At 50.3% G+C, this 21,291-nt stretch overlaps 1 protein-coding gene across 1 annotated transcript in view; it reads right to left on the reverse strand.

Moving 5' to 3' along the window:
* Window positions 1-21,291, reverse strand: part of Tmem266 (transmembrane protein 266) — a 115,557-nt gene that overhangs the window by 8,108 nt on the left and 86,158 nt on the right. The window contains exons 6-9 of the mRNA XM_052188293.1: window positions 17,543-17,599; window positions 16,424-16,562; window positions 13,492-13,607; window positions 741-930 (exon numbers count right to left, since the gene is read on the reverse strand). Of these exons, the coding sequence (XP_052044253.1) occupies window positions 741-930; window positions 13,492-13,607; window positions 16,424-16,562; window positions 17,543-17,599 (502 nt within the window). The remainder of the gene's footprint in view (window positions 1-740; window positions 931-13,491; window positions 13,608-16,423; window positions 16,563-17,542; window positions 17,600-21,291) is intronic.

Below are 21,291 nucleotides of genomic sequence, written 5' to 3' on the forward strand. Positions count from 1 at the left end.
AGCTCAGGCCACAGGCTATTATGGTTTTAGGCCTAGGCCTCTTCTCTGAACTCTGGTAAGTGGCAGTCCGTTAGGAAGGTCTCAGACCTCCGACTAGGAGCCTGGCTCTATCGCCATGATGGTTAATGCTGGTCAGTTTGACAGGATATACAATTACCAAGGAGACAAACCTCTGGTGCCTAGAGGTTCTGAACTGAAGAGAGGAGAGTATGAGAGATCTAGGTTGGGTTAATTGAGGAGGGAAGTCAATTCTAACAGTGGATGGCGGGATCCCAGGAGCTGAGGCTCCAGGATGAAGAGAATTGGAGAAAGCAGTCTAGTACCAGTTTCATCTAGTTCCTAACTGGAGAGCTACTTTGGCTTCTGTGGCTCTCTCAGTAAGAAGTGCTGCTCTCTCTACCTGCCTTCCTGCCTTCCTGCCTTCCTTCCACCCATCCATCCGTCCATCCCGTATTTTTGCAAGTGCAAGAAAAGTAACAACTATTAATTCCCAATGGGACTTAAATGGCTTTACTAGATCTGACTTTTAATTTTAATTTGTGTCACGATCCCCTAGCTAGATGTTCCTCCTGGACACTGAGGGACAGTTCCAAGGCACTAACTTTGGAGTGTCACTGCAGATGAGAAGGCACGGACCTACAAGTGGCCCCAGCCCTGGGAATCCTGTGTAGCCCCGCTGTGCAGAGACCTGGAGTGAGGTGGGGGAGGAATCCTTGGGACTCTGGGGACAGTGGGCTCACCTTGAGAGGGCCTCAGCTCCTCCACGATGGTCTCGGCCGCAGTCTCCTCGGCCCACGTGCCGGCCTCCACTACCTTGTAGCGGCTGCGTGGCTGGCTGAGCACGTGTGGGGCCTGCAGCGCCGCCTCCCGCTCGGCTGCCAGATCCAGGTCCTGCTGTGCCAGGTGCGCACGCAGCTGCCGGATCTCAAACTGCAAGAAGCAGACAGAAGGGTTGCAGGTGGGTATGCCACCCATGTGGGAGCAAACGCTCAGCCACACAACGTACTTCAGATACCGGGTGTGCAGGCCCTACTCTAAGAAAATGTCCGTGAACAGAAAGTCAACTGTCATTTATAGGAAGGCCACTGAACCGGCCATCAGGACATCTGGATTTGAAGCTGCCCTTAGCTACTTGTATACCTCCAAGGAATGGAAGGAAGGCGCTCCTCAGGCTCCTCAGACAGGTACCATTGAGTCAGGAGACTCCCATCCCTAAGCTAGCAAGCTTAAGTGTTTGTTTACATGCCGGCCTGACTTGTCTTACAGTAACATCCATTTCCCTTTTCCACAAGTTGTCAGAGATGGCCCTCAAGTAGATAGTACTGGGATATGTGACCTAAGGTTATTCACTTTCTCTGGCCTCAGTATCCTGATTTGTAAAATGCAGTTTTATGTCTCTGAGTTTTATGTCCCTTTTTGAAAATGTGGTTAAAAAACAAAACAAGACATAAAAACAATAACAACAACAACAAAGCCTCAGTGGTAACACCACCACCACCACCACTGGAAAGCTTCTGAGAAAAGCTTCTAAATGTCTCCGGGGTTTGTGACTGAGACAGGTGTCCACACTCCAAATCTTAAGGCGACATCTGGGTGTAGGACAGAGGGTCTGTGTGGGGAGTGAGTAGTCACTGCCACCTAGTGTTCAAAGTACGCATTGCACCCTCTCCACAGGCGAGAGAGTTGATACTTTCTGTTACTTATTTGTCCATGACTTCCCAAAGCTCATCTCCCGCCCCGCCCCTTATTACAATGTCAATCTGGCATATCCGTTGCCTGCGTGTGTACCATTACCACACACTCAGTTTGCTTGGTCAACATACCACTACACTTTCTCAGACCTGTTCCTCAGGTGTTTTTAGCTATAGTCAAAAAACCTCCTCATTTCAAAAAAGTCTCCTCCCATGGCAGCAGCTAACCTGTTCCTAGTCCAGCTGCATCTTCAAGTGCTCTCTTAGGCTCTCACTTGTCCCCAGCGCTACTGCTGGACATGGCCTCACAGCTGCATATCCTTCACAGACTCTGGAAAACCTAACTCAGATGACGCCCCTATCCCCTCTATCCCAGATCACTTGGCTGATGTCTGCTTGGAAGGCCTTTTCCTGGTCTCAGTCACAGCAGCCTCTTTGAATTCTCTGCATCGCACTGATTTCATTCCGTCACTTTTGTCTCTGTCCCTCCCTCTCTTCTTCCTCATGCAGTGTCAGGCAGCTCCGTCCTCACCTTGGGCTTGTGATCCTTGGACACGCCTTTGAGTGGTGTGCTGGGATGCTGGGACTCTGCTCTGCCTGGTTCCATGCAGCTCTGAGACTGCAGCTCAAAGCCTCCTGCACTAGGCAGTGGCTCTCGGGACTCGGCCACACCTGCAGGGCCTATTTTCATTTTCAGCCCATCCATTTTTAGGACAGCAGAACTTGAGCTTTCGCAGTGCTAACTGAAAGCATTTAGTTACTCATGTTGGAGTGGCCTAGCGGTGACGGGCCTTGGTGGTCCAGCGCTGGGCCTCTCCTAGGGTCACTATCTGCATGCCCTGTCTGAGACCACTTATGTTTTATTTACCCCTGTCAGGGATGCACCTCTGGGTGCACTGGGAGCAGGGCAGGGGAATGGGGCATCACTGGGGAGGGGACCTTCTCTTAACTCTTAGTCAGCCATGCGTCTCTCTCCACCGGCACCTGCCCATGCAGAGCTTCTGGCTCCATTTCTCCAGAGGACAAGCCCATGGCCTCTTTTAGGGTGTGGTGAGGCCTCCTGGCCAGGCAAGCCTTAGGATGTTTTACATTTCTGTGTAGACTTCTACCCATCCCCCTTGTTCTGATGTGTCATAAGATGTCCCCCTTCCTCCCAGAGTCTCTGTGGCTCTTAAGGGCAGAGTTAATCCCTTTGCCTCCTCTGTGGCCTGTAGGCCACAAAACTCCATTGTTATAAGTCAGTCACTGTTTCCCCCACTTTCCCTAAATTCCTTGAATTCGGCATCCTCTTTGAGCCAACCTAGAGACTCGAGTTTCCTAATTTCTGAGGTTTGGATTCCCCCATCAGCCCTCATTCTCCTGGCGTCTGAGAGGCAATCAGATGCAAATCAGATGCAGATGTGCAGTTCCCCCTTTCTGTTACCACCATTCATTAGTTTACCCTTCACTGCTGGGCAGTTGTGTGCCAGCAGTTGTGTGCTGATAAACAGAAACAAAACCTTAATAGGTGTAAAAATGCCAGGAGGAAACCTACTTTGTATGCAAAAATAAAAAAGTAAATAAAACATTCTTAAAAACTAATGAAAGCAAACTCCGCTCAATTTGCAGTACATGCCCCTGTCTATCTGCAGTGCAGGACATGCCCCTGTCTAGCTGCACTGCACGGCATGCATGCCCCTGTCTAGCTGCAGTGCAGCACACATGCTTGTCTAGTTGAGTTCAAGCTACTAGCACAATATCATGGCAGACTGAGAGACACAGGCATGACTGAGCTCTGGTACACCAACACGAGCCTTGTGTGCTGTATGTTGGAGGCCTTCAAATACTTCGGAGTAATGAAGTTGAACTAGTTAGCTTCTTCAATCTCATGGTTTCACATTGAGCCTAATTCTAGCCACAGCTTGAGCTTCAACTTTAACCCAAAGTATAGACAAAGACTGTGCCATATACACTGAGCCCAGATCCTGCTTGCAGACTGATCCTGCTTACACACCCAGTATGGACTCTATAATCAATCTCAGCCTCCATTACTGGTCATACACTGAGCCCTGACCTTGGTCACACATGTATGTGAGTCCTTGTTACACTTCAACCCAAACCTGGGGCTACTACAGTGACCTAACCCTGGCACAGTCACCGTCCTAACTCCTGACTCCGGGCACTGTGCCTCAACAGCCCAGCCCTCAAATGCACTGGTAGTCTCGGAGTTTGAGGAAGTATGGCTTGTAAATTTTACGGTGGCCTTTTCTTGCAGGGAATAAGGGGCCACGCCTCTATATACAAGGTCCAGAGGTTCCGTGAGGTGATCTTCCTGGACTCTGCAGGGATGGGAGCCCTTTCACCTAGGCTGATGGGAACTTCCCACGGGCGCATGCAGTCACTTTCTCCAAGGCCATGCCTCAGCCTCTGCAGGCCCAGCTAATGGCCTCCTAGGCCGTCTAAAGTGATGCATTATTGATGGCTTGTAATCGATACAGAGCTGCTCTGGGAAGTCTCACTGGAATTCAGGCCAGCCGGCTGGAGGTCAGGGCCCGCCCAGGCCAAGACTGCATATGCTCGGAGACAAGCTCTGAACTGAAGGGTGAGCACCAAGCCCGTGGAGGTTTCTCTTTCATCGATTCTCCCTTCAGAAGTCAGGTAGGGGCTATGTTAAAATTCTGTTACATGGTTTGGAACGAAAATGCCCTTCCTTGGCTTAGAGGTGAGCCCTGAGGGACCCCAGGGAGGAGGTGCCCCTGTAAGGGACGCATCTCTGCTGGGAAGCACAAGGTGTGTCCTGCAGTAGTGCCTGGGGCACAGGAGGAAAACACCAGATGCAGAGATCAGCAGGCAGGCAGGCAGGGCTGGGGCGGCTGCAAAGGTTGCTAGGAGGAGCCATGTAACCAGGGTGAGATATTTTAGGGACTTTAGTTTTTATTTACAGAGTAAAGGAACCACTTGAAAAGTTCCACACAGGGCAGAGCGGGTGGCATGAGTGCTGTGACCCACACAGAGAGCGACATGCTGGCTGCGGAGTGAGAAGGGGAGATGTGTGGATGGCCACCGGGGCCTACTGCAGTGCTCCAGAGATGGCCAGATTTGGAATAGGATGAAAGCAGAACTGAAGGAAGGGAAGCTATTGAATAGGCAAGGGGGTCCTGCATGCACTGGGATGAGGGTAAGAGAGGGGGCAGCCGGCTACACAGGTCGCTGGAGGTGTTTTGTTTCCGTTTGGGTTTGGGTTTTGGTTTTTCCCCTAGACAAGGGTCTGATTATGTAAGCCAGGCTGCCCTTGAACACACAGAAGTCCACCTGCCTCAGCCTCCTGAGTACTGGGATTAAAGGTGTGCAACTCTGTGCTCCACTAGGATAAGTTTTTGGACACTTCATGTCAAGAGGATGTAGGGTATCTGGATGCTGACTGACTCCTAACTGCAGATGGGCCGAATGGCATTCGGCTCTGGCCACTGGATGAGACAGCCCTTGAAGGTTTCTCATCACATCCCAGTGAGACCCTCAGACACTGGCTCCCCACTCTTCTGACACTTAATACGATCACATACACCTCCCCCAGTTGACTGAAGGGTTGTCAGAGGAATGTCAAGGTGTTATTAGTCAGACGAGTTGACTGAGGCCTGGAGGTAGAAGGAGCCTTCTGTGCTGGGGAAAGGGAAGGCCAGGGCCACATGATGTCCAGAAGCAAAGCCTTTGGCAGTCAGCTCCACGTCCTTGTGTCAGGGAACTTAGAGTCCGGTGGGTGAGAAGGGCGGATCAGCCAAACAGAGCGCAGGTCAGCTTGATGGCCACAGGGGGAGAACCTGAGGTCCCCACAGGAACAAAGCTGGGGCTGGGGGAGAGGCCTGAGCTCTTAGCCCATCCCTTCCACCACACTGGACTGACACACCCCTTTCGCCTCTGGGCTTCATTGCACTTTCTGTCTAGTTCATGACAAGTGGACTGGCTGAGTTCTGAGTCTTGCCCTGGAACTCCAGTTGGGGCTTGGGGCTGGGATCAGGTAATGAATCCAGTTTCAGCTAATCCTGAGGGCCAACCCTGCTGCTGCTGCCTGAAGCCTTTCTCAGAAGATCAACTCTTTGAGGAATGATAGCGTAATCAGGAACCCTTACACACACTGAGGAGTAGGAAGGAGTCGCCATTTAGGACAGGAAAAGGCAGTTAGGAGAAGCAGACTGTGTGAGTAGTCAAGCTAACACGTAAGGGCCTAAAAATGATGATAAATGGATATGTGAAAGAAAATGAGCTGGGAGGTGTGGCGCACACCCGGAATCTTGGCACGTGAAGAACTGAGGCAAGAAGTTCCGGACCAGCCTGGGCCCCCGTAGTCCCTCAGTGGCCTTCCAGTAGGGAATGAGAGTCACGCTTTATGATACAGTATTGAAGGTGGTGTTACAGCAGCCTGGGCAGACAGACAGATAGACTGATCTGTCAGAGTTCTTGAGCTTTAAGATGGGAGATGGGTCTAAAAAAATGACCAAAAGTTATGGGTGGAGGAGGGAGAGCCAGTGGGAGGAAGGGTGTGAGGGAGGACAGACACGTACAACTGGAGCACCAGAAGAGAAAGAAAAGGACAAAAGCAACAAATCACTCAGTCGGGAGTGCGCGCTGTCGCGTGCCTGGGGTGTTCATTACCACCCCACCCCCACCCAAGCTTCAGAATCCAGTGAAAACCACCAGTCTGATCTATTCAAGAAACTCCTAGGGAGAAAAGGAAGGGAGGGAGGGAGGGAGGGAGAGAGAGAGGGAAGGAGGAAGGATCTGAAACTTGTTACTCCTAAGCAGGATAGGTGCACCCCCAACTCCTTGAGTCAACCTACTAAAAAATGATCAGTAGAAATATCAAGTCCCCCAGGATCTCCAGAGCTCACAGGAGCCTGGCCTCTGACAAAGGTGGTGCACAGTGCCTCTGAAGATAAAATAAAGCAAATCTTCCACTAGCAAACTTTACACAAAAGCCCACCCCTAAGCTAGGGGAAAAAAATCAAAACAACTATTTCTAATCTAATAACCCAACCTGATCAGCAGGGACCCACAGAGAGCCCCAGACTGCATTACTAGAGCGGGCCAGGCCCTTCTAAGGTGGCCACACCCAGCCTTCCTGGCCTTTAATGGGCTGGCCACAGAGGCCAGCTCACACGGGCTGCAACCTGATCAATGCGCACTGTGGCCAGCAGTTCGATGGCATCTAATGCAGTAACGATAATTTGGCTCTGTTCTGTCAGTGCCATCTGCACAGGCTGCCCGGCCCTCAGGGCCATCTGCTGCTGGGATGGTATCCAGTGTTTATCTCCATTACCCTCACCGTTGTTGGTAACAATAAAAATCAGGAGACGGTTGCAAAGTAATGATTTAGGAGCAGGGTGAGGTTGAGCCCGACCTTGGCCCCTTTCCATCCACTATGGAGATGACAGGTAGATGGCTGTCAGTTTAAATTATAGTCAGAGGGTAACATATGTTATTTCTCTGATGGCTAATTTTATCAGCTAAATAGGCTTGTCACTAAAGCTATCAGCTGTTTTACAAACCACTTCCCTTGTTAAAAAAAAAATAGTAATAACAACTTTCCTCGGTGGAAATTTTGAAAAATCCAGGTAAGAAGAGGCTATCGTGCCAGAAAGGTGGGGCTTAAGACTTCTGCAGGGAAGGAAGGACTCTAGAATGAGCACCGCTGGGGAAGAGTAGAACATGTTTCCTGTTATTCCTGCCCTTTGGCCCATTCTCCGAGCTCTGGGCACAGCCTCAGAGGGCAGCCGTTTGTGCAAACTGTGAGCTTTGCTCTGGATTCTCAGATCCAGGTCCAGAGCCAGGCTAGGATGAGGAGATGGACGCCATTTGTACCCTGTACCCACAAAGTCTGTCCTAGCTCCTTCACATGAGCGCTGGGGTGCTGTATCCTTCTACCTTTACTGCCTTAGAAATGCACAGAGCTTGGGTGGAAATTCCCATCTTTTTCTTGGGAGGATGCTTCTTACAGGGAGGATTTTGGTGAATGAAATTGTGCCTCCAACTATACAAAAGGGTCATGAGCCCACCAGCCTCATTTTTGGGGTTAGGTGACTGTATAGTGACTCTTTCTCTTTGGGACACACAGGCCACTAGTGTCGACATCTAATATCTTCAAACTTTTCAAGACTTGCCGATGAAATAAGGACAGAAGCAACATCACCACTTCCAGACTTGCCAAATAAAGACTCATGGCCAGTTCTCTGGCCTCTTTTCTTCTGCACTGCTGGCTGGAGAAGACCCAGAGGAGCCACACAGTGGCAGGATCCTGGGGCCAGAGTGACAGTGGAACGGACAGTTCCTCGGGCTCTGCCCACTGCACCCTGCTCTGGTAATGATAATGATAAGAATGACAAGCACACCCTTCATGTGTTAAGTCTTGGGAGTTCTTTGTGTGTCTATATAAGCATTCACACATGTGTATGGGTGTGTTATATGCAGAGCACCTGGAGATCAGAGATCAGAGGTCGGTGTTGGGGGTCTTTCTCTCTATTGCTACAGGATCTCTTACTGAACCTCAAGGGCACTGGTTCAGCTGGGAATCCACTTCCCTAGTACTGAGATGACAGGTATGTGCTACAAACACAGCTCTTCATACAGGTGCTGGGAATCTGAACTCAGACCCTCAAGTATCCACGACAAGCACTTTAGCATCTCCCTGCCCCAATCCTCCAAGTCTGATGCAGCAGCTAATGGTACCCACCATGATAAGCTGTGCCTTGTATGGACACCCTGTTGCAGTATAGAAAAATGTAGTCTGGGCTCTGTTCCATCAGAAACTGCACCCAGGTAAGGAGTAGCCTGTGAAAACCTCTGTCTTCCCATATGTAGAGGGGTTAACAAAACCTGGCCTGCCAATCTTGACCGTCAGAGTCAAAAGCCATGGAAATAATGACTATGATGGAAGACCATTCAATGGTATTTGTACCGTCTTATACATCAAGAGCCTCCATGCATATTATTCAATTAAATTGCCTCCTAACAGCACCCATGCAATAACAACTCTCTTGCCTTCATCTTTTCAATAAAGCATCTAAAGCCCAGGGGTTGGAGAGAAACAACCTGGAGTTCCTGATGGAGCAAATGTTGGAATGAGCTTGTTGCAACTCCTAGAAGCAAAATTTCAGCAACCTGCTGTCCACTGGATGCTGTTTGGGGGAACTGGTTCTTGCGCAGGATCTAAGCTGTGCTGAGGGGTACACAGGTGCCACAGGGCTCCTTTGGCTCCGCGTCACCCCTCGGTGATCCTAGACCCTCAGTATTTTCCCAAAATCTTAAGGTGAACATGTCTGGGAGGGAGCTTACCACTTTCTTCTCATCTCCATGGGAACCAACAGAGGTGAACACTAACTCCCAAGTGTGCCAGGCTGTACTAGTTTGGGCCAAGTGCTGTTACAAGGCTTGAAGGGAAAAGAGCAGACAGGATGGGACTCTGGGGCGTGTTTCTGAATTACGGCAAGAGCCGGGCATCAACAAGCATGAAATCTCAGAACTGGCTTGTAAGATGACTCAGAAGAACATAACACCACATCAACAGAACCACTAATCTAATGTGCCATTATTTAGCCAGGGCCGAGAGAGACCGAGACAGAAACAGAGACAGGCAGAGAGAGACAGACAGAAGACAGAGGGTGGGGTCCACAATGCCTCCCTGAATGACAGCCACCAGCCACTTCCTCTGGCATCCATTCGTCCATCACAGGCTTTAGAACTCTGGCTGTAGTCCCGTCAGGGAATAAAACCAGCAAGAAGAGACTTGCAGTCGCGAGGACTGTGAGAGCCAGGTATACCACAGTCGCACCAGCCAATGCAGAGAGCTGGCCAGGGCTCAGAGGCAAGAGTGGATGGCTGTGTCCTCCCCACCTGGCCCTTTATGCTCCCCTTTCTTCACAGGATTCTGAGGAATAACAGGGCATCAGGTGGTGTGAATTCCTGTCTCCAGACCTGAGCTCTCATGTGGGGTGTGTGTGTGTGTGTGTGTGTGTGTGTGTGTGTGTGTGTGTACTGGCATTTCCTCAGACTACTGCGTGACACTCCCTTTCTGTGGGCCTCGGGTTTCTTACCTGCTGTACCCTAGATTAGACCACTACTGTCACAGACTTCAGTTAAGGTGTGACAGGGTCTGAGGCACCCTGGTTGTAGCCTGTGGTAAGAAATGAGATACCATATGGTGATGGACAAATGAATCTTTACAAAGGAGAAACCGAACAGCCTCAGTTAGGTGGTCAGGCCAGCACCGGGCTGGCAGTGTGCCCCTGCTGCCCTCGGTGGGAATAGCACGCTAACTCCAATCTTCCTTCCAAACATCATTACCAAGAGAAAAACTGTACCAGATCTCAATAGGGAGACCCTTACAAACACCCAGCGAGTGCCCCCCAAATCATCAGTTATTGAGACAGGGAAAGAGGGAGAGGCTGTTACAAAGAGGAGCCAAAGAAGTCTGGAATACAGAGTCTGGATTTGGAAGAAGGCCCCTGGAATGGTGTGTAATCTGGATGACGTTTCAGTGCTGATTAATTCATTGTAACTAGTGATGCAAATACAAGACATCAGAAACAGGTGACCCTGCAATTTGGGAATTGTATAATTCTAAAATTGCTCAAAAATAATCTTTTTTTTAAAAAAAGAACTAAGATGCACGCAACCATGGCAAATATTTCCATAAGCATATTTAAAGAAAAGAAAGTGGGGCAGATCACCCAGTGGTGACGGGGATGGGGTGGGGGTGGGGACAGCTGACACAGGAGGTGTCTTATAGGACACCTGTCTTAGGTCAGTCTGAGCTACGCAGCGAAATCCCCATCAACAAAAATCAATTTATCAGTCAGTGGGTCAATCAATCAAATAAACAAGAGACCTGCATATTTCACATTTACGCGTCAGTTTCTGTGTGTGAGGCATATATAAATTCCTCTCGGAAGAGGCTCCTGTTAAATATGTTCTAAAACTCTGGCTGTGAGAGACGAGACTTGTGGCAAAGACAGAATGATGGGGTGGGGGTGGGGCCAGGCTAGGTGGACAGCAGGTTGGAGATTCTGGAGACACTGTAGATTATTGAGAAGTCTGGGCCGGTGCCTGTAAGGGGCTGCTCTCTGGCCAGTGTGGATCAGGCTACCCCATGCCTGATCTCCACCAGCAACATTCTTTCATGTTTTTGAGACACGGTGTCATTACGTATCTCAGGCCAAGAGCCCATTTCTTAGATCAAGCTGACCTTGAGTTCACAGTCCTCCTGTCTCTGCCTCTGACTGCTGCCACAGGCATGCACCAACAGCGTGGAGAAATATTTTCACAGAAAACATGGTAAGGAATGATTCTCAACAAGGTGGGATGGATCTTACAGGGGAGACACCTAGGTCTGTCCTGGCTCTAAGACGGGTGTGTTGGCAGGTCGAGACTCAGGTCTATTTCTAAAGCAGGTGAGTGTGCATGAGTGGGCGGGCAGTCTGAGGGGGGCGGCCATTGGACAGGATTGAGATCTCATAGCCATCCTCTGAGGGTTACTACCTCCATTGTTCAGATTAACAAAACCAAGGTTCTATCAGCACCCCAGACACAAAGCCACTAAGTAACAGGGCCGGCTTGGAACCATCTCTTCCGAAGGCCAATCTTGGGCATCCCAGACCCTGCCGTAACATCCGTGGCTGACATACATACCTGTTGTCTGGTCAGGACTCAAACCTCGGCTCACACTGCCATTAGGGTGCTGCCTCTGGCCTCTGGGGAGTGGGCTTCAGCTTTGGAGAGCAGTGGCCTGTTTCCTACTCTCACAGCAGAAGCTGAGTCCTGCTCCACCATCCGTCCCCCCACAGGGACCCCAGCTGTCTGTCCCTCTCGGCAGTCTTAGCTAAGATGACAGGTTTCAGGTGCTTTTTAAATTTCAACAGTTCATTTCTGTTCATCTCTTTTCCAGATGTCACTACCTAGCAAGATCTTCTTTATTTACTGCTCTTTCCTGTGCAGACTGAGGAAGTTCCCACCCCTAGACCCTGAGTGAAGAGCCTACAAGGGGGGAGTGACTTGAACCTGTACAGCGCAGGACACAAGACTTGTGGTATAGGATATTGGAGTTCACCATTAGGGTCTGCTCCTGGCCGTGAAGCGTGCATGCGTACGCGGCTGATGGTGGCTTGTGGTAGGGCTGTGTTCCCTGTTAAGCATTTGTAAGTTTGGGAGCACTGCAGTGTTGTGCTGAATCTCTCAAGCTGCCAACAGCAGTGGTGTTTCCCTGTTGTACAGGGACCCAAAAGTTCCCCATCCACTCTGAGCTGGTTTCTGGGTAACAATTCCGGCTTTCCAGTCTCAGGTTCCCAGACTCCCGGTCTAAACCCAGGTCTGCTGTCACCTGGGTGATTGCTACTGCTCTGGCTTTCTGTCCCCACCTGTCCCCTCCTACCCACTCTCCAGAAGCAGCCAGAAAGATCCATGAGAGATTGACACTTCCACAGAGACGCTTCCCCTTTCCCCAGGTGCCTTGATCAGCCCGGAGTCCCTCCAAGCCTCCCCTCCCCTCCCTTGGCTTCCCCTAGCTCACAGGGGCGTGGGCTCTGCAGCCCAGCTCAGCCCCTACTCTCACGCTGGGCTTCCTGCCTGATCTTCTCCCAAATGGCGCTGCTCGGGTCAGCTTCTCTGCCAACCTTCCCTGACCATGGCCTACAGGGTCCCTGTGGGGCACGCATGGCACCAAATTGCCTTCGTATATGCTTTGGCCACCAAATGCATTTCCCCAAAGCGCCCATGAGGAGAGAACTGGCCTGTATCCCATCTAGAATGGGGTTCTGGTGCCTAGCACAAGTCTAACACAGAGCAGGCCCCTGATGACCAGGCTGGGGACACCAGTGAGAGAATACCTTTCTCAGGGATTGCACTACTGCCTTGTTAGAGTAAGAACCCCTATCTAAAAGACTGCCATGGTCCAAGGGGTCCTGGACAATGTGCTGAGAGTGGGGTCCACAATGGCTCTCCCCGTCCATCAGAAATACTTCATAAGAACGAAAGGCCATGTTCCCAAAGTACAGAAAAATAATTGGTTTATAAACAGACATCCCAAGGGGATGATCTGAAGATGTGTGTGTGTGTGTCTGTGTATGCATGCATGTAAGCACCATCCTATGGAAACACGTCCTAGGATCAATTTGTGATGACAGTCCACAGATTTCTACACTTATCAGCTGTGGGAGTCTGTGGCTTGAGGAGTCAAAGGAACCGCTGAGCACACATTTACTGAGCTCTGCAGTGCGTGTGTGTGTGGGGGGGGCACAGGGATCTGAGGGAAGTCTGTCTTCAGGGACTGAAGACATTCTCTGACTTCAAACCTCAAGCTCTGGCATCCTGACGTTACTGACATTACAGGGTCCTCAGCAAGGCCTGGACAGAGGTGGGTAGATGAAAGTATTACCCTGTACTGACTGGTTTTGTGTGTCAACTTGACACAAGTTGGAGTTATCACAGAGAAAGGAGCTTCAGTTGGGGAAGTGCCTCCATGAGATCCAGCTGTGGGCATTTTCTCAATTAGTGATCAAGGGGGGAGGGCTCCTTGTGAGTGGTACCATCTCTGGGCTGTATTCTTGGGTTCTATAAGAGAGCAGGCTGAGCAAGCCAGGGGAAGCAAGCCAGTAAGGAGCATCCCTCCATGGCCTCTGCATCAGCTCCTGCTTCCTGACCTGCTTGACTTCCAGTCCTGACTTCGTTTTGTGATGAACAACAATGCAGAACTGTAAGCAGAATAAACCCTTTCCTCCCCAACTTGCTTCTTGGTCATGATGTTTGTGCAGGAATAGAAACCCTGACTAAAACATACCCCTTGCTCCTGACAGATTTGCGTCAGTCTCTCCAGCTGCTCATCTTGGATGGCCTTAGCCTTCTCGTACTGCTGGGTGACCATCTCCATCTCCAACTTGACGGGCAAGACATAGGCTGGAAGACAGAGGGAGTCGTGTGAAGAGCTGGCTAGCAGCTATATGTGGACTGAGCAGCAAGCTCAGAACTCAGCAGAGGCTCCAGAGCGCAGACTCAGCTTGTGGGCACGCGGGGTCGGGGCAGGTACCCAAAGGCATCCAGAAAGCACAGAGAAGCCACAACCTAAACTCAGTTCCTTCTTTTCCATAGTGACAGAGCCATCGAGCTTTGGAGTGTCGGTACAACTGCCAAGAAAAATGACTATATCCTAGCTTCTGTTATAGTTACTGGTGTCCATAAGACAACTGGCAGAGTTTGGGACCTCAGAGCCTGCAGACATAGGGTGTAACTGAAATGTAGCCTTTTGGTTTCTGGAGATAATCCATTAATAAAGTCTATTTCTGAGGAAGGCAGTAGATATGTAGATAGAAAACTAGATGATAAAAGATGGATGGATGGATGGATGGATGGATGGGTAGATGATGGATGGATAGATGGGTGGATAGATGATAGATAGATAGATAGATAGATAGATAGATAGATAGATATGATAGACTGATACTGGTTAGTGGGTAGGTCCCTTTTAGTTTTATATTTTCTTCCTTCACTTTTCCTGGGTATGAAGAAGAGTTGTGACTGGCATTGGTACAGCCATCTTGGGAAGGTAGGTTATATGCAGCAGAGCAACAAAATAGAAAGTATTTTTAGTCCTAAGTAGAGAGGAAGTGCCATGTCACTCGTAGGTAGAGAGTGACACGTGCCACTTTCCGCAAACTTCTGGCTTTGTTTGTTGGCTTGTTTGTTTTTGGAAGGTTGTGCTGTATGTAAGTCAAGGATACCCTGGGTTTCTGTTACAGATTATCCTACTTCTGATTCAGAGGGAGATTTGGAGAGAGAGCCGGGGCTTTGAGTGTGGGGTCCCATGATTTCTCAGGCAGCAGTAGCCGCAGAAGCCCCTCCCTTGGAGTTCTGGGGCTTAGCACTGTGTTCTAGACCTCTCTACACGCTCTCCCTGAGGACAGAGTGAGCACCCACAGCTTGTCCCTAACTGCTGTCGCCTGGGCTGTCCCCGAGACCAGTTCACACCCAGGTGAGAATGGCAAATTAGCACTCCTTAGTTCCCAAGTGTGATCTGAGCAGATGGTTCAAAAGGGGCTGTCAGCCTCTACTAATGAGGAATGTGCAGCAGTCTACAGCCACCAGGATCGAAACGCATTATCCTGCCCTGAGGGAAGATGTTCTCACCTGACAGAGCTCAGAATAGTATCCTGAGTAGGAAGGATGAATCAAGCAGCCAAAAAAAAAAAAAAAAAAAAAAAAAAAAAAAAAAAAAAAAACCACACTGAATAGTGTATGTGTTTGTGTGTGTGATGTGTATAGTGTGTATGTGATGTGTACATGGTATGTGTGGTGTGCGTATATAGTGTGTATAGTGTGATGTGTGTGTTTTGGTATGTGTGTTGTATATGCTTCTGTGTTCATGAGTGGTGTGTATGTGGTATGTATGGTATATATCATGGTTTGTGTGTCGTATATATGTGGTATGTGCATGTTGTGTGTATAGTGTGTGGTGTGCATAATCTGTGTGTGTGGTATGTGCATGGTGTGTGTGTGTATGTGAGAGAGAGAGGGAGAGAGAGAGAGAGAGAGAGAGAGAGAGAGAGAGAGAAAGAGAGAGAGAGAGAGAAAGGAGAGGATTGAGAGTGTGTGTGTGCTGGGCTTCAATCATGGTTCCGAGCACCATTCACAGTATGACTCTTTATTCTTCTTTGCCTTAGTTTCCCCATCTGTCATGAGGAGAATGTCAGATGAACTCCTCAAGCCCTCCTTCCTAAGTTGTGGATCCTCCACATTCTAGTTCCGTGAAGATGCTGTAATGTAATGTAATGACAGACACAACCAAGCTTGGGAATGAAGCACTGTCTTTATGTTCACAGGAGGGAGGTGAGAGGCTGCCCTCCCACAGACAGAAGACCCAGGAAGCCATCCTGCCTGCCCCACACCTGCCAAGCTGATGCTGTTGGCAGGACTCTATCATTGAAGCCAAAACTCAGGACTTGAAGGAACCGTGACATCTATCATAGTGTTCTAAACTGTGTTCTGACAGTCCTCTGAGGTGTCTCTTGGCGTAAGGAGAGGGCACGGGGGTCCTTGGGAGTCACTGGGCACCTCCTCTTAGGAGAGGAAGATAGCTTGGTAGGTTGGAGAGGTGACGCTCCCTGTAATGTCCATTGCATCTGAGGCCCACTTTGGGGAGTCCAGTGCCTTGGGTCTTCTTTCATTTCCCCAAGATGACCCCAGAGGCCCTCCCCGGGTCATTACCTTCTTTACCATGTCCCAGTTTTATGACACTGTTCTTCAAAGTTGAGATTTCTAGTCTTATGTGAAGTCTGGCCTTGCATGGACACAATACAGAGCTTCATCAGAGCCTGGTGAGGTGGCACACACCTATAATCCCAGCACTTACTTGGGAGGCAGAGGCAAGTGGATCTCTGTGAGTTGAAGGCTAGCATGGTCTACACAGCATGTGCCGGGACAGCCGAGGCTACATATTGAGACTCTGTCTCAAAAACAAAAAAACAATACCCCCGCTCCACCAAATAACTAGTTGCACGGGCTGGGAGGTGGGGCACTCATGGGTAAGTATGACACATGACTGTGTGGGTAATTTCAGAATACCATGCTGAAGAGACAGGGCGGGCTTGGCTTCCTCAGTGCAATGGGTCACCCCCAACCCCACCCCACACTGACCATGCCACCCCGAGTCCTCCTTTCTCAGGTGGACAGCTAGAGCTCATGCCCTCCCTTCCCCCCACACCCCGCAGGGCACTCACCATCAATGACCCTCTTCACCCGCCAGATTCTGAACATGATGATGAGGCTGATGGCGTCCCAGGGGCTCCTGGGTCCGTTAGCCACAGTGGATGCCACCATGGGGGCCAAGGACAGGATGATCACAGCCCCATCAAACACCTGAGGAAGGGGTGTACTTCAGTGTTCCAGATCAGCTGTGTGTCTCCGGGTAGCCTGCGCCTCCCAGAAGCTCGCCCCATCTCCAGCTGCCCGCGCTTTCCCTCTGAGGAGGCCTCTCCCTCCTGGACACCACCAAGCATTCTTCATTCTCACAGCCTCAGCTTTCCTATAGCTCTTAGTTTAGACAACCTTAGGCCCGTCTCCCATGTCCTAGACCTGGTTGGAGACTGAGGTGACTCTTTCATTGACAGGCTAGGAGCTGATGCCTTACAGGGGCCTCTTTATCTGTGGGTGGCAAGACCCAGGGCCGTGTGTCACCTCTCACAAGTGCAGAGTCTTTAACGCTGCAAGAGGGCAAGACAGCTAGAGGAGAGCAGTCCACGTGATTAAGCCTTGGGCACTGACTTCCTCTATGCTTGCCAGAGCCCAGCCTGTGTGAGCCTTTCTGAGGCCAGGACCTCTGTGCAGGCTCCCAAGTCTGAGCCCAGAGAGACTAAAATACAGTCAGAGGAGGGGAAGGAAAATAACTGACACTGGATACCTAAGCTAGCCTGGCCTCGGACTACTGCACAAACCCCTGGCAGCAGCTGGACCGCCAGCACTGTAGTGATCTCTCCTCACACTGCTGCCCGATCTCCATAAAACAGAGTGGACACCAGGCTAAGATAAGTCCATAGCTTCCCTGACCAGTGCACCATGGCTGGGCGACTCAAGTAGATTTATTTGCTTTAAAGTATCTCTCAAAGACTTTTCAAATGGATTCAACTTTAGCTGTATATCTTGTGAATAGCAAGGCAAGTTTTAAAGAAAATTCTTCAATTGGGAGATGCCAGGGTTTGCCCCTCCCAGCCTTCCCCCCCTACCACCGTGCCCAAGTGGCACCCCTGTGGTCAGGTGCATGCCGGGCAGAGTTGGACTCTTATGATAAATGAGGCAACATTTTCCAGCCTCTAGGATCTGGGGACAGAAACTGGTCATACCTCTATCTTGTTTTCGATGTAATCCCAGATGCCCAGCACCACAATCCGTAGAACAGTCTGAGGACAAGTTTACAAGAAAAAAAGTAGTTATTGTTCTCTCTTCCGAGAAGGTTCCAGAGCTCAGGTCTGGAACTGTTTCCATGCTCAGTAGTAACAAGTACAGTTCTTCACTATTCCCTGTGTCCACCCAGCGTATACACCCTCCCCTTCCCCGCTACCAGTGCCCAGTTTCAGTACAGCAGTGGCCTTGCTTTCTGTGGTACCCTGTCCTCAGGCTCAGCCCCTCCACCTATGAGGTGCCACCCCCTCAGTATCCTGTATGCCAGGCTCATTCAAAGCCCGTCAGCACATATAGAATATACTACAGATTCCTTAGAGCGGATGATACCCAAGGCTCTGCATCCGTCTTCAGCATCATCTCTCACCCTTCCTCTCACAACAAAAGCAATTACAAATGTGCTGAGTCTTTCCTGTTACCTGGTGACTGCATCATGGCAAAGGAGGAGAGCTGGTGCTTTCCATATCTCTCTGTCCTGCACTAAGTCTTCAGGCATGGCCACAGGGCTAAAGACTACATTTCCCAGCTTTCCCTGGGCTTGGTGTGTGTGTGTGTGTGTGTGTGTGTGTGTGTCTGTCTGTGTGTGTGTCTGTGTGTGTCCGTGTGTTTGTATGTATGTGTCTACATTCTGCCCGGTGGCTGGTGAGAAGCACGTGGACCTTTTGGGGGCTGCGCCCTTGAACAGACTTAGCTCTGTGTGTAGGTAGGCATGGCTGTGCCTTCTTTCAGTGAGAAAAGGATGAGGAGAGAGGTGGAAGCCTGCTGGGTCTCCACCAGCTCTAAGCCCCTCACAGGCCTTAATTCCCTACTTAACAAAGCCTGTTCTTCCAGCCTTAACTACAGGGGTACGAAGTGTTCTGGGTCGGGTGAGGGTTCCCACATCTCTCAAGGTCACACACAATAAAGGCTGACTGTGTCTTTGAGCAATCTGAATCTCTCCCCTCAGTATGGCTTTTCCCTTCTGCTGTTAGATGACACAGTTTTAGATACTGATGAGAGTAACACCTGCTGTCTAGGCTGTGGGGATGAGAGCCGGGTGCTGAGCCACGCCTCACGTGTGAGTCTCGAGAACTAAGAGGAACAGAGGCTGAGGAAGCCGCCCAAGGTCCTAGGTGACTGAGATGAAGTTGCTCTCTGGACCAGAGGCTTCCCTCTCTACATGGCGGACTCCCACAGGGTAGGAACCCCATGCTCTCCTGGCTTCTTTTCTTGTTGTCTGTTCCGCCTAGGGTGCTGGACTTGACACTTTTCTCTCTTGGATTGTTACAACAGAGAACCCACCTTCAACCCAGCAAACAAGGCCCAGGCTGGAGTAAGGAAATTGCCTGAGCCAAATGTGATCTACCAGATGGCTGCTGCTGCCAGGGTTCTAATGCTGTTAGGCACAATACCACTTTACTCCCCTAGAGCACACTCCTGCTGAGTTAAATGCACTCATGTGTGGCAATCGCCACCAGACCCTTTACACAACAGACAAATGAGATATGCACTATTCAATAGTAACACCAGGCTCCTCCACGCCCCCGACCACCTCCTTCCGTTTTCTGTGTCTATAAATTTCACTCCTCAGACAAAAAGAACTGCTATAGTTTCTCAGAAGCAAGGCTGGGGGTGTGATGGACATGCCTTTAATTCCTGATCTCTGGAAACTGAGACAGGTAAATCTCTGTGAATTCCGGGCCAGCCTGCTCTACATAGTAAGATTCAGGCCAGCAAGGGTGACAAAGTGAGACCCTGTCTTTAAATAAAATAAAATAAAATAAAACTTGTCTTAGCTGAAATTCCTATAGAATGTAGGCTGGGGGTGGGGTGGCCAGGCATGATGGAAGGGCAGAGGAGAAGAGGTCAGCAGCCAGCTCTGGGGCCGCGATACCCCTGGGGGGGGGGTATCTAGCTTTGCAGGCCACTGTGGGACCAGGGATGCAGGTAGAGCAGTTCAGGCTTCAGCACATGCCTGACCTCCTTGGTGACCCCTTTGTACATCTGTCTTCCAACTCTGGTGTCAGCTCCAGACCACTAACTGGGAGACTTGCTTTCCTAAGCCAGCAGAAACTGCAGCAAAGATGGCTGCAAAGACAAGGGCTCGGGGCACACGGCCAGCAAGCAGCACCCAGATCATCTGCTTCCAGTTGAGGTCAAAGCCAGAGTGAGAACCAGCTCCTCAGTATCCCGCCTGCTGGCTTCCTTCCGGCTGCAAATATCTAAGCTGAAACCTCCCGGCATGGACCAAAGGGCCCGACCCACCATCCATCCCGAAGACCTAGTACATCCTACATCTCTGAGGAGATGCTTCTCAATGTGCAGTGACCCCACTTCGTGTTCAAAACACTCCCAGGGAGACCCAGGATACTAGACTCAGGATACTGTTTCAGCAGGGCGGCTGCAAACCGCAGTAGGACACGGTAGAGCAAGCAACAAGCTCGACAGAAGTGGACTTCACTCCCAGTCCAGGCCGCTGCTTTCTCAAAGGGGCCCTGGGTTGTCCGTCCCTGTCATTCCAGGCTGGCTGTCCTCATGACTAGCAAGACCAGCAAGGCAGGGCAGAGTCTTGGCCAGGCCTTAAAGATGATCCATTACGTAATTATCACGAGCCAGGCTTCTCCCGCCTGAGTGCAGTCGCTGAGGTTAAGGAGGCAGGTAATGGTCCCTGGCCCTTCTACCTCTCCTTTTCTCCATCAAGCCCAGCTCATTAGTGTCAAGGGAGGAAAAGATGGCCTCCGCGGGGTGGCAGAGAGAGAGAGGCCGAGTCCTCAGCGTTACATCTGGTCCAGTGGCAGAGGCGTCCTGCCCTGTCTGCGGCTTGAGACCCTCGCCTTGGGAAATCGGCCTCTCCCCAGAGCAGTGTGGAGATCCCAGTGGATAGAGAAAGAGGCCGCTGCTAGTATCTACGTTGGCTTTGAGCACAGTTTTCAAAAAGGTAACTGCTCCGGGCAAAGGAAGACTCCTGGCTCACAGTTTCCTCAGAGAGGGGGGCAACACCCCAGCTCCCAGCCCGAGGCTTCAGCCTGGCCGGGTTGGGAGTGAGTGGATTTGGAGCTGAGATGACCCAGAGGCATGTGGATTTTGGACAAGTTTTCCTTGGGGTTAAATGTTAAGTGGGGGTGGTGAGAGGCAGTCCGAATCAGGTTCCAAGTACCCAGCAATAGAAAGGAATGTGGGTGTGGCAGCTGTCAACCCGACTCCACCTGGAATTAACTAAAACCCTAGCACCCGGCCTGGCCGCAGTTGAGGAATTTCTCTTTAATGGATCATTTGAGGTGGGAAGCCCCACCCTAAATCTGGGCCACACCTTCAGATGGCAGCCCACATAAAAGGGCGTGGGAGAAGGAAGCTTTTGCTTTTTGCCTGCTTGCGCTACCTCTCACTTAGGAGTTCATTTGTCCTGATGCTAAGTCACTTGTTCTACTATTAGAGCCTACTTCTTCAGGTGAGTGAATGTGTGTGAATGTGTGAGTGATTGTGTATGTGTGTGTAGTGTGTGTGAATGTGAGTGATTGTGTGTGAATGTGCGCGTGTGTGAATATGTGTGAATATGTGTGAATGTGTGTGAATGTGTATGAATGTGTGTGTGAATATGTGTGAATGTGTGGTAATGCGTGTGTGAATATGTGTGAATGTGTGTTAATGCGTGTGATTGTATGTGTATGTGTAGTGTGAGTGTGTGTGAATGTGTGAGGGATTGTGTGTGTAA

The sequence above is a fragment of the Apodemus sylvaticus genome, chromosome 7, assembly GCF_947179515.1.
Source record: "Apodemus sylvaticus chromosome 7, mApoSyl1.1, whole genome shotgun sequence".
In the NCBI taxonomy this organism is placed as follows: Eukaryota; Metazoa; Chordata; class Mammalia; order Rodentia; family Muridae; genus Apodemus; species Apodemus sylvaticus.